Source organism: Ciconia boyciana, chromosome 2, assembly GCF_034638445.1.
Source record: "Ciconia boyciana chromosome 2, ASM3463844v1, whole genome shotgun sequence".
NCBI classification, from domain to species: domain Eukaryota; kingdom Metazoa; phylum Chordata; class Aves; order Ciconiiformes; family Ciconiidae; genus Ciconia; species Ciconia boyciana.
In genome coordinates this window covers 165,715,838-165,728,779 of record NC_132935.1, presented here as the reverse complement: position 1 = coordinate 165,728,779, position 12,942 = coordinate 165,715,838, and the positions used below count along the sequence as shown (strand labels likewise).

The window sequence follows — 12,942 nt, the reverse complement described above, 5'->3', positions numbered from 1 at the left end:
TAGGGCCACCAACATCTTAGCCTAGCAGTGGCAAAGAGCAATGGGCAGTGGAACCAGGACACCTTTCTTCTCCAAGACCACAGGTGACATTTGCTGTGAGGAGCATATGTCTGCATCTTATGAAAGGAGATGGTATTGTACTCCCCAGCTGCACAGATGCCTTCTTGCTTCTTCAGTCCTGGGGTAACCAAAACATTTCCATGACCTGCCATTGATGCCTCCTCTCCATAAACACACATGCAGACACACGGAGTGGTAGAGAGAGCCTTAGAGAACAGGATGAAGCCTTGCAACAAGTTTCCAAAAGACGTTTGCAAAACTTTGTTTCCCAAGGTCTGCTGGTAGCGTCCCAAATCCTCAACCTGATGCCCCAGTTTCAAGAGGAGCATTCCAGACAGAGGTCCAGTGTAGTTTATTCGAGCTGGTTTGTGATCAGAACAACTATTTGAAAGATAAGGACATATATCAGCTTTCTCTGACTGACATCTTTTTATGTCGCATTGTAGCCCTATCAATTTTTTGGGGGAGTTGACATAGTTCTGCTGAGAAGGACATTGCAGACAGACTTGCATTTTCATACTTCATTGAGATTTTTCTTTTTAGCATATATATTGCAGTTGCACGTGAGTGGTCCGATTTGACATCTCAGGAGGGACTCCTCGGCTGCTTTGGAAGCTCACAATATTTTGGGGTTAGATATATCTACTGTGCCCTACAGCTGCCTCCCAAGAAGCAGAAGTAGTATTTTAAAAGAAAGACTGGATGCCTAAAAGCAGCCTTATGGATCTCACCTTCTTCAGAGGTGCTGCATATCCAGCTGCTCTCAGCATTTTATGGGCTCTCAACCTGAGGTTGCAATGGTTCATGCTGCATGTCCAGCTCAGCTATTGTAAAGGAAATAATTTTATTTTTCCCCAAACTATGTCTCTGCTGCAGAGGAACACATAGTTAATCAAAACAATAAGTACATGTCTCCTGTGAAGTGCCCTTTTTTGTTACAGTTGTCCTGGATCTTTGCTCCTCATGCTGCCAGTGACTCCTGACATATAGCCATCACCACGACAAGACAGAAATGAGTATTTGCATTCGAGTATTACATTTCTTTCCTACGAGCAGTTGCAGTTTGCTCATACAAGGAGCCTCCAGTAGAGTTTGTGGCATTTTCCTGTTGCTATGTGAGGTTAAGAGTTACAGGGAACCACTCACCGCAGCCCATCCATTGCAGTCCTCTGTCTCACACTTGTGCTCCTGACACATTCTGGGAAGCAGAAGTGTTTCGCATCCAGCACTTCCTAGTCTAGAGGATTTCAGCAATGCTGGGAGAAAAACTAAGCCCGGAGGGAATCCCAGCAGATGGTCTGCACAGAAGTTCATATTCAGGACTGTTAAAGCACAAGTCTTAATTGCTGGTGGCCCATTTTCCAGTGTGATAGGTATATTCTAATGTACCAGTTTTGCTTCAATCCTGCTTGATGCTGACACAAGCACAGACTAAACTGCTAATCCCCAGTGTGCCCAGCCAGCTTCGTGCTTGCACTGTCACTCTGCTTGCTCCCCACAGGTTCTGTGCTTGTCAAAAATCTCTAAGTTGCAATTTCCATGAGGATCCACTAATGCATGTCCTTCCTGACGTGTTGGTTAACAGATCCAACCATTGAAGTGGTCAGTCCCATGCAGGATATAACTGTTGATGAAGATGGCACAGCAGAGTTCATATGCCAATATTCTAGGCCAGTACACGCCATATGGAAGAAAAATGATCAGGAAATACATGCAGATGGGCAGCGAGTGATTATCGATCAGGACTGGAATGTAAGCATGCTAAAAATTAAACCTACGGTACCAGAAGACACTGGCATCTATTCTTGCGAAGCTGAAGGCATTAAAGTGATGGCTGCACTTGATGTTCAAGGTGAGGTCTTCCAGCCAAAGAGGAAGACTATCATGGGTTCCAAATAAGAGAGGTGGAAAAGTCCTGGCAGCACCTCACAATAAGTGACACATCAGATACCCGCTCTTTGGTGTTCACTCCAGTACTGATAAGGATGACAAAAGTAGTTGGGAGTTAATGGAAACTGAATATGAAACTGCAGCATTTCACGGGAGCTTAGTTCTAATTAACGCTCACTTATTACCCCACTTACACATCATACCTCTTCTGCAATGAACTGGAACATCAGTGCAATGGGATGTGTCCTGCTGAATTATTGTAAAATCACAGGTGTAATGTTGGTCCAAAGGAATAATAAGAGTACTTTTTGCTGTTACAGAGTGCTTTTTACACACGGTGTGCCTTAAAACCAGTAGCTAATGGATAGTGTGGAATTTCATTTTATTTTCAGCTAAGCTAAGGTAGCTTGGTATTTTACTTATTTCAAATACTGATCACTCAGGAATTACCTTCTCACTTGGCATCAGCATTTGTGAGGGCCCTGAGAAACAGTAAATAAAAATATTAACAGTAGGTTTAGGATTTTACATTGATGTTTCTTATTTTTTTCTGCTGTGTATGGAATTACTGTTTTCAGTCACCAGGTGAATTAGTGTGATCAGCAAAAGCAATGGTTCTGATTTGATTTCTGAATATTTGTGTTTTGTTAGGCAATTATGCCTTCTGGCTTAACCAGAGTTGTGAGTACAGAGGAGCAGGGTATTGGTTATTATAATGTTTTCTACATTGATAAGCACTTTCCATTTTAGGGATTTTAAAAAGATGTTAATGAGCATAATCTAAAAGCATCCCAGAGGATGCAGGATTGGCAATTGGCTGCTTTTCATAGTTAGGGAAACCAGTGCTCCAAAAGTACACAAATGAACAGCTTGGATTTGTTCTAACAAAATTATACATTCTCCAAGGATTTACAGACCCCTCATTGTTATCCATAAGTATGAATATTATAAAATACATAATTTTTTTAGTAACTCATGCTTTTCTTTTTTTTTTGCTATTAATAAATTGTTCAGGTTTTTTTTTTGTTTGTTTGTTTCTTTTTTGCTTAGAACAGTTCCAGATAATGGTTATAGGGATCTAAACAGGAATGTCTCGTGGCATTGGTTTATATTATAGATCATGCTGACCATTGTATAGTATTTATGTAAACTCTATTTACTCAACCGTGTGTTCCCACTGTTGTGCATGTAATTTGTCCATGTAGCTGGTCTAACAGGAATTATATTCACATGCACCAGCCCACATTTAATTTTGCATCAGGCTGATTGCTTATGTAGAAATGCCAACTGATGCATGACTCTGCAGGTAAATGGAGCGTGTAGACACGTGCATGCTTCTGACCACACAATTCACCACATGCGCATGAGAAAATAAACCTAATATATTATCACAGAGCTTTTGTAATAATTCAGAAATTTACTATTCAAAATACTGTTAATACAGATTTTAACTTTTTGTGTGTTTCCTAGAGGCAGACTTGTTAACTCAGATGACAGTCACTATAGCTTTGCCAGCTATAATATTCTCTCATATTTGCTTTGCATGAAAGGTAGTAAGATTTTATCATGAGCTGTCTGTGGATTCACATCTCCCCAATTATGATGATAATTGCACTGCCTGGGAGATCTGTGGGAAATGTTTCCTGCTGTGGGACAGAAGGAATTTGATTGTACTTTATCTTCCTGAGCTATCTCTTCCTATCGCCTATTGGCCCGATTCATATAGGCACCAACATTTTTTTTTCTTTATTTGTAAAAACAGAAGTCAGGTTGCTGGAGGAAGTCTAGATGAAATGCTAGAAGTCCTAGAGGTTTATCGTTATTTTTAAACTATCTCACTACTTAAAATGTTTTCAAATATAGTATTGTGTTAGAGTATGGTTGAAATCAACAACTAAACCTACAAGCACAGTTTATCACATCCACATCCTTTCCATCAGCTTTCCAGCAGTGGGAATCATCCAGTGGTCCAAGGCTTGTTAATTTTCAGATATGCATGGCCAAACAATTAATACTGTTCGTTGTCCTTCTTCGCTAGCCAAGAACAGCATTGTCCAGGGCTTGGAGAATGTGGAAGCCGTAGAAGGAGGGGAAGCCCTGTTTGAATGCTATCTTTCCAAGCCCGAGTGCTACAATTACAACTGGCTGATTGACGATGAACCTGCCAAAACTACAGAAAACACTGAGATGGTTTACTTTGAAAATGGACGCAGGCATCTTCTGCTGCTGAAGAACCTAACTGCCCAGGACAGCTGCAGGGTGACTTTCATGTGCAGCGATGCAGTGACCTCAGCCTTCCTGACGGTGAAAGGTAACTGAAACACTCATGCATGGGGAGTCTTAAGTTTCTGGTTGGAAAGGGCAAATGAACCAGGAAAATATGATGAGTAGCAGAGAGGAAAAGTTGCATTTGTTCCTTGCTTCTTACCTAAATCTTCTTCCCACACAATAAATGGATGATGTTTTAAAATTTCCTTTTTTTTCTTGTTCCCTATGCCATGACACGGATATAAGCAGCATCGGTTGGCAATGAGTTAGCAGCAAATGACTGTCTGACAGTTGTCATTATTCTGATGAGTTGCGTTGTGTTTATAGGTACTTCAGGGCTTTAGAGATGAGAGTTATATCAGCAACAATATTATCTCTGCATCCTTGTATTTTATGCTATTACTGGAGACTCCTGTGGGGATCAGAACCCCTTTCAAGTACAAGAACAACCATCCTTAGTTATAGCATGGTATCTCCATTGTGGTTTTCTGCTACTTGGGAAAGACAGACATTGCTAGGTTGGTTTTTGCTCCTGAAAGTTTTGAAAAGTTTAAGTCCTCAGTGATACCTTCTGTTCTAATAATATACATAACCTCCCTTTTAGCGATCTCCTTGGTCTCTAAGGCCTGACTGTCCAGAGCTTCAGCATAAATATTCACAAAATCTCTTGCTTGTGTTTGTTTCTGTAACTGAGGGCTTGATTACCTATTTTTATCTACAGGATGGCGCCTACAGATCTTGCAGCCTCTCACAGATGTGGAAGTCTCTCCAGGGGAGAAAGCTACATTTAGCTGCGTTCTAAGTGAAGCTGTGCCAATTACTGAAGTTGCCTGGTATAGTAATGACATAGAGATCCAGTCGGATGAGGACTGGGAGGTACAAACAGATGGAAACAAATACAAACTTATTCTGAAAAAAGCCCAACCGCATCATTCTGGAGAGGTGACCTTTGCTTCCAGGGAAGCAATTACATCAGCCAAGTTATCTGTGATAGGTAAGTGTCTGTGGTTTTAGCCCAGTGGCAGTTGAAATCTCAGACTTTGGTATTGAGCTACAACATTGAATTTTCTAATCTTTGTACTGATTTTTTTCTCTTTGCCTTGCATGTCCCAAGCTGGTGTTCTTAGTCTGAGAGGATGCTACTGGGCAACTTGTTCTTTGACCAGAAATAGTCCACCTCATCAGAAGAAAATTGTATCAGGCAGCGATGGTAGAGATGTTCACCAGCTTCCTTTAGCTGCAGTCTTTTGTAAAATGTAACAGAGAGTCTAACGGAAGCCAATTTACTCAGAGTTCAATATCACCCTCAGCAAATGTGGACACGGGAGGGAGCTGAGCTAGAGTGCACATGGAAAAATTATCCAGGGCAGCAGAGAACCTTTTGAAATCTGCTAATCTACTCAAGTGCGGGCAACCAGTTTTCCAGATTAATGAGCTGCATATTAAAATCTTCATGTGGGTGAGATCCATGAACATACACCTTTTACTTGAGAGATACAAGAGTTAATAGCTCTTCAAGTACCTCACAAGTAGAAAAGATGATAGTTCCCTAATTCCCTCATGGGGCAGGTTAGACCAATGATTTATCAATGTCCATTCCAGCACCCAAGGTCTGGTTCCTTCCCACAGTGGGATAGGTGGTTCACCCAGCAATGGTCACACCAGCACAACCCCAGTTATGGTTATGAGAAAATTGCAAAGTGTTTTTCTGTACATTGTAGCGGAGATGTTCAAGAGCCACTGACTGACCATCCGTTCTTTAAATTATTATAGGTAGTCTATCTGTCTAATGATTTCTGAGACTTGAGACATCTCTGATATATTCCAGTCATTTCCACAAAAAAATTGGTTGTTGACAGATTTAAAACAGCGTTATCTTATTTTGGGCACCTACATTTTAGGAACTGCAAAATACTATCCTCATGAACTCCTCCTGTTGACAGGTTTTCTGTATGAAATTTGGCTGAAAATAGAGAAAAGAAGCTTTTATGTTATGTTTGTGGTGTCCAGAATTAAAGAGCTGGCTGTTGACCTTATTTGCCTTTAATTAGTTGGATTGGTACATCGTGGCAGGTCATTTACTTGGTAAATGCCTTGAACTTGAAGACTAAAAGAATTATTTCTGTCTTCTAAGCCCTTCTAAGCATAGGGTGATCTTTATTTTGAGATGGGTGGGAAAAAGCAGCAGTAAAAAAATCACAACAATATGTGACATTAAGTATGTGAGATGGCGGTTGGAAAATGAATGTTTGTCGTTAGCAGTGTAGATCAGGGCAGACAAAAGAAAACTCAGTGGTGCCCAGGTGTGTCTCACTGTCACGGGCATGTACCCACTCAACTTTACAATAAGACAGATACTGATCTGTTGCTCTTCCTTCTCGTTGCTTGTAGAAGGCTCTTGGTTGTTTTAGTATAAAGCATTATTGCTCATGTCGTACATCACGGGACCTCTGTTGTGCCTTCAGCCCACCCCGATCCACCTGAAGACCCAGAAGTGTTAAGTAAGAACAGCCATTCTGTAACTCTGTCTTGGTACAAGCCGTTGAGCGACGGTGGTTGTGACATCCTAGGCTACAACGTGGAGAGGAAAATCCCAGGTATTGGCTGGCAGTCGTGCAGCAAGGGCATTATTCAAAACACGGAGTTTATGGTGGACGATCTCACCCCAGGTGAACCCTACAGATTCCGCGTCTCGGCTATAAACAAAGTTGGGGCCAGCGAGCCAGTGCACTTCCCTCAGATGGTGCGGCTAGGTGAGAACGGAGGGATGCCCCCATGGAGGACTGCAAGCTGCTGTAGACCTTATGTTTCGCATGGCATGCCTGCTTCACCCATTCCAGGCATCTCCTGGAAGAGTTCACTCTGCAACATCTTTCAGTGCTTTGCTGCCAACACAATAGAGGAGAAAGAGCTTGGAAAAATTGTTCTGGGCTGCCGCGAACAAAACCTGCTGCATTGTTAGTACTCAGCACTTATTTTCTCCAAACTGCATCAAGCTGTCTTGCAGCCTGCACTGCATCCATGTGTTGTCTGGTCACCATGAGTTTCTTTTCTGGTGGAGTTAGGATGGAATGAGTCAAAAGGGGCATGTTGGAATGCATTCAGGGTAACCAAGACCTTGGTACCAATGCAGTGGGTGGGCAGTGTTGTCTTCTTCACCCATCTTTCTCTTTCGTTGTATTATTTGTGTATCTCTTTCAATAACCCCCACAAAGAAATGCTGCAGGACACAGTTCTTTTGCTGTCTTCTGGTGAAACTTTGGAAGCTACAGTGGGTTGGAGAGCCACTCCCTCAATCTTTCTTTTCTTGCAACTCTTTCTGTGATAGCCGAGTGCCCAACAAATTCCTCAAAGTGAGAATAATAATTAAAAAATCCTCTTTTGCTTAAGGCTCAGACACGCAATGATGTTTTTGCAACATAACAACTGCCAGTGCTGGACCCTGATAACTCTGCATTATGCTGACTTTGTCTACAACAAACCAAAGGCATTTTGGGCAGTGGTCCCCTCACCCCGGTGGAATGTGCAGAGGGGCAGAACATGCTCAGGAGTGTGCTGCTTTTGGGAACTCAGCTGTATGCTTTACATCCCAGTCAACATCTCCACGTTTAATGCATTTGTCTTGACTTCATTTTGAGTATCATTGTCGTACAAACAGCATGCCATTGGCAGGCCTCCTTCCAAAGTAAAAAAGATACAGAGAATTTTTATTTTTAAATTCTTCATGCTTTTTGAGAATTTTTACTCTTCCTAAGCTAGCATAAATATATATATATATATAATTACTTTCAAGACTGGGATGAATGCCACTTTTAATAATCTCTTGACTTTTTTATTTTTATTATTTCTTTTTTGTCTCACTTCAGAACTGCTTCACTTCTAAACATTAAGATCTTCTAGAATCTGTAGGACTGCTTGAATACTCGTGATGGGTAAATGAAGATCAGCAAATAAACGCAGGAATGTGAAAAATGCAACCACTTTTGCATGTATATATTTAAATGGAGCTGGTTTAACCGCTGGGAGAGCTTGTAAAATTATTTTGATATTATCTTTGGAAGTGCAAACTTTGGATGCTGCCAGTCATTTTTTTTCCTTTGGTTGTCTACAACAGCTAAAGAATCTATAAATGAAGGATGGGATGCTTGGATATTTTATAGAATGATCTCAAGTGCCTTAAAGCCAGATTATGATACGTTCTTTGTGTTTAATTCATTTTTTTTTAATTACAGAGCCTCCAGTTACAGTCACCCATCCTTTGGTGGGAGGATCAGTCTCAGAAGGGGAGGTGGCTCGCTTGGAGTGCAAATTATCAAGTGAAACTGAAGAGAGAGTGACGTGGTTCAAAGGAAAAGAACAAATACAAGCTGGAGGGAGATACGAGATCCTCTCTGATGGAAAAAAGCAGACACTCATTATTCACGCATTTAAACCTGAAGACCAGGACACATATACTTGCATGGTTTCTCCAGAAGTCAAATCTGTTGCCAGCTTGTGTCTTGAAGGTACAGAGAGTGCATTCCCGTGATGTTAAATCAGTTCTGTGTATGGACGTCCAGGGGCATCTTCACAGCTTGGACTGGAATTTATTTTCTTTTACAAGCTGTGATAACAAACCATGAAGAATTGTTATCTTCCTGTTCAGTATTGCCCAGTATGTTTCTGAATCCCTAACAGCTTTGAGCTGCTCAGGTAAGATTTTCCTGAGTCAGATATTTAAGGTGTGATACAGTTGTCTCTACATGGGTTTGTGGTGCCTTTTGAGATGCTTTAGGGTATTCTGCCCGGCCTTCAGCTGCCACTTCAGAAAGTGAGGGCTCATTCATATGTTCTGCATGGTATCTGCCAGCTCCCTGTCCTACACATTCCAAATGGCTTTGGGTCATAGTGCTTAGGAAGCTGAATTGTGCCCCTGCACTGGGATTCAGTGGCCCACACGCAGGCACCTAGTGCCATTGAGGCACTTCAAGATATCACCCTTGGCCTCCATCTCCTTCTCCAGAGGGACCCAGAGCACTCATAGGTCCTGTGTTGTATCTGAGAGCCGCATGTGGGTGTCCCAGACAACCGGGAGCATCTCAAATGGCACTGGGCACTATGCAGAGGCAAGTCAGTGTGTCCCAGAGGGTGAGTCACAACCTTCAGACTTAGACACATCTAAACCGAAGTATCTACAGGCAGATAACTCCATATGAGGTGGGAGTCTCAGCTCCTGTTACAACCAGTGGAGATCTATTCAAGCCAGTCAGTGAAGCCCTGTCTAGCTGTAAGATAGGATGAGCCTGGAATAGCTTTCCTATTGACAGCTCCACTGACAGTCTTAACCAGATATTCATTGACTGCAACATTTGAAAAGGGCAGAAATTTATTTATTGGGTTCAACTGTGTGAGGAAGAAAAAAAAAAGTTGTTTGTCCGTGTTTTATGCACATGCGTAGAATCACAGGATATTTGAGGTTGGAAAGGACTTCCAGAGATAGTGTAGTCCACCCCCCTGCTCAAAGCAGGATCACCTAGAACAAGTTGCCCAGGACCACATCCAGTTATATTAATTTCACATTGTGTTCTCAACAAAATGCTTAGTTAAATGCCACTGATACTCTTCTGCCCAGGCTTTAGAATAATGTTTCCATGTGCTTTCTCAGAGCTTACTTACAGACTTTTAACATCTTATCAATTTAATTCTCCTCAGTTCCCACAGTGACAATGCTAAAAGAGATTGCCAGGGAAGCATCCTCTCCAAGCCAACCAGAAGAGCTGGTGGATGGCCATGTCCAGCCCAGCTTGCCCCCTGAGGCTGCTCAGGAGGGAGACCTTCACCTCCTGTGGGAAGCCCTGGCCAAGAAACGTCGGATGAGCCGGGAGCCCACCTTGGATTCCATCAGTGAGGTGCCTGAAGAGGATGAGAAGCTTCAGAAGTTGAGGAAGGAGGAAGCGGAGATGTCTCACTATTACTCAGAGGAGTACTCCACATGTGATGAGCTGGCTAGGACAGGAGAAGCAGATTTCTCTTTCACAAGCTCAGATGATGAGTCTAGAGCTGGGACTCCTTCACTGGTGAACTACCTCAAGAAAGCTGGGAAGACAAGTATCAGTGTTACTAGCAAGGTTCAGTCCATCTCCACAGGCAAATTATGGGAACAGCGGGAGAAATCCATTGTGGAGACTGTTGCAGCTGCCCCAGCTGCTAAGCCAGCTGAACCAGAAATACCGGATTTAGACGATCCTTCCATGAACAAGGCCGCTGTGAAGATCCAGGCTGCTTTCAAAGGCTACAAAGTCAGGAAAGAGATCAAGCAACAAGAATGCCCAGTGTTTACTGAGACCTTCAAAGATTTCTCTGGTGAGCCTGGTAGCACTCTCCACCTTGAGTGTGTGGCCCACAGCAAAACTGACATGAAAGTCCGTTGGCTGAAAGATGGGGAAGAGCTTTCAGACGGTCGCTATTATCACATAGACAATTACAGTGATGGAACCTGCTCTTTGATTATCACTGGCTTGGACAGGAAAGATGCAGGTAAATACACCTGTGAGGCATCCAATAAATTTGGCAAGGTTTCACACAGTGCTAAGGTGGTTATCGGCACTCAGGAACCTGAAGTTCTTTGTAAGGAGAAGCAGGCTAAACAAAGCACTGACAGTGAGACAGAGAGCTCGTCTGGCAGTGAGCTGGATGATGCTTTCCGTAAAGCAGGAAGGAGGCTTCATAGACTCTTCAAGGCCAAGATCTCAACAGAGATATCTGATGTTGAGGAAGAGCTCTTTGTCAGTGCAGATGAAGGGGACGTAGAGGTGGTCGACCACCAGACATATCGTGAGGATGACCAGTACATCTACATCAAGTTTGAAATCTTGTCTGAGGCAAAAACTGCCGCCACTCGGTTCAGAGAGATGTTTGGTGCTCTGGGAATTCCCGTGGACATTGACATTTTGGAACAAGGCTCTAAAAAAATTGAATTGCGTATTGGGAAAGCAACACCACCCACCCACGGGAAGTTTGCACCACCAGTAGTGAGACCTCCACCACCTTTGCTGACTTCTGATACAGGTAGGTGAAGCAAACCTGTTTATTCTTTGGAAAAGACAACTGGAGCAGGTCAGAATGTTATCTTTTCACTCACAAATAACTTCCAAAAAGACCTTTTTTCCATTTGGTGCAGATATTTTTCTGGAAACTTTGCACTTTTGGAAAAACTGATGAATTTTTTATTCTTTTTCATTTTGAGGGAGAGGAGGGAGATTAGTGATGAAGGAGGGGGTTGCAAAGTATTGACTTATCTACAAAGCTGCTTTTCACAATAGAAATGTCCCCTACTACAATAATATGGCCATAAATGCTATTATTATTATATTTAAATAAATGAAACAGTTTTCAGAACAGTCCTGAGTGGGACAAGACATTTTAGCAAGGAGAGGAACAGAGGCAATGTATAGTTTGCAGCTGCAGTATTGCAATGCTTATGGTGTTATGGAATATCTTCATAGTGTTTGTCAGGGAGTTTCTTCTTGACTATTTTCATAGTGAAAAGATATCACTCTGCAATTAAAAAACCTAGAAAACAGAAGTCTTCAGTCACTGGGCAGCAGTTAAAATACATCTTCTAACACAACCAAGTTTTTCCTTTCTTTTCTCCTAACTACCCTGACTTCAGCTCCCGTGTTCATGACTGAGCTCCAAAACCAAGAGGTACAAGATGGATATCCAGTCAGCTTTGACTGCCTTGTCGTTGGCAAACCGCTCCCCACAGTTCGCTGGTTCAAGGATGGGAAAGCTATTGAAGAAAACGATCATTACATGATCAACGAGGACCAGGAAGGGTGCCATCAGCTGATCATCACAGCTGTGGTCCCCACTGACATGGGTGTTTACCGTTGCCTCGCTGAAAACAACATGGGAGTTGCTTCAACCAAGGCTGAGCTTCGAGTGGACTGTAAGTCTCAAAATCACTGTAGAAAAACAAAGGGAAGGGGTCCTGCTCCACCTGCTGAGACGTGGATAATTTTTTTTTCAAGAAAACCACCATTTACATTAAAAAAAAGTATTCATTGCCCACAAAATCTTTCACTTGAAAACCTCCTGGGTTCAGGTGGGTTTTGCCAACTCCAAGGCAAGGCTCAGAGCAAAGCTTTTCAGATAAACAGAGGCGTTTGCCATAATCCAGGGACGTGTGGGATCCTGCTGCAGTAGCAATGTGAAATCCACCTGCCAGTCACTCAGATTAGTAGGGAAGCTATAGTTATAGTAAGAAAAATAGTTGCAAAACTCAGATTATAGAAAACACTTCCTTATCCATTTAACAGTGACCAGCACCGACTATGAGACAGCTGCAGATGCAACAGAGACATCCTCTTACTACAGTGCCAAAGAATATATTTCAAGGTAAAATATCAAACTCTAGCTCTTTCTAACTTCTGACTTGATAAGATCAATGTGTATATTTATGTCAAGCCTGTTTTTGCTATATCTAGCAGGGTCAGTTTAATGTTATAAAAGAACAGCCAGACCAGCTGAGATGCAATAACTGCAACAGCATCATGGGCAAACTTGCTCTGGCTGCCTTCAGGCTAGCTTGGATATGTCTTCACAGTATCACTCCATTACTTTTAATGTTATATGGTGCTGAATCTGTTGTCATGATGACAAAACCCACAGACTGAATTACCCTAAAATAGGTGATTTTGATTCCTAACTCTTTTCTGGCTTGCTGACTTCTTTCTAATTCTA

At 42.3% G+C, this 12,942-nt stretch overlaps 1 protein-coding gene across 1 annotated transcript in view; it reads left to right on the top strand.

Annotated features, from left to right (window-relative positions):
- OBSCN (obscurin, cytoskeletal calmodulin and titin-interacting RhoGEF) overlaps positions 1 to 12,942 on the top strand; it is a 188,537-nt gene that overhangs the window by 110,857 nt on the left and 64,738 nt on the right. The window contains exons 67-74 of the mRNA XM_072851566.1: positions 1,646 to 1,912; positions 3,989 to 4,261; positions 4,940 to 5,212; positions 6,684 to 6,971; positions 8,451 to 8,723; positions 9,910 to 11,265; positions 11,870 to 12,148; positions 12,519 to 12,597. Coding sequence (XP_072707667.1) covers positions 1,646 to 1,912; positions 3,989 to 4,261; positions 4,940 to 5,212; positions 6,684 to 6,971; positions 8,451 to 8,723; positions 9,910 to 11,265; positions 11,870 to 12,148; positions 12,519 to 12,597 — 3,088 coding nt within the window. The remainder of the gene's footprint in view (positions 1 to 1,645; positions 1,913 to 3,988; positions 4,262 to 4,939; positions 5,213 to 6,683; positions 6,972 to 8,450; positions 8,724 to 9,909; positions 11,266 to 11,869; positions 12,149 to 12,518; positions 12,598 to 12,942) is intronic.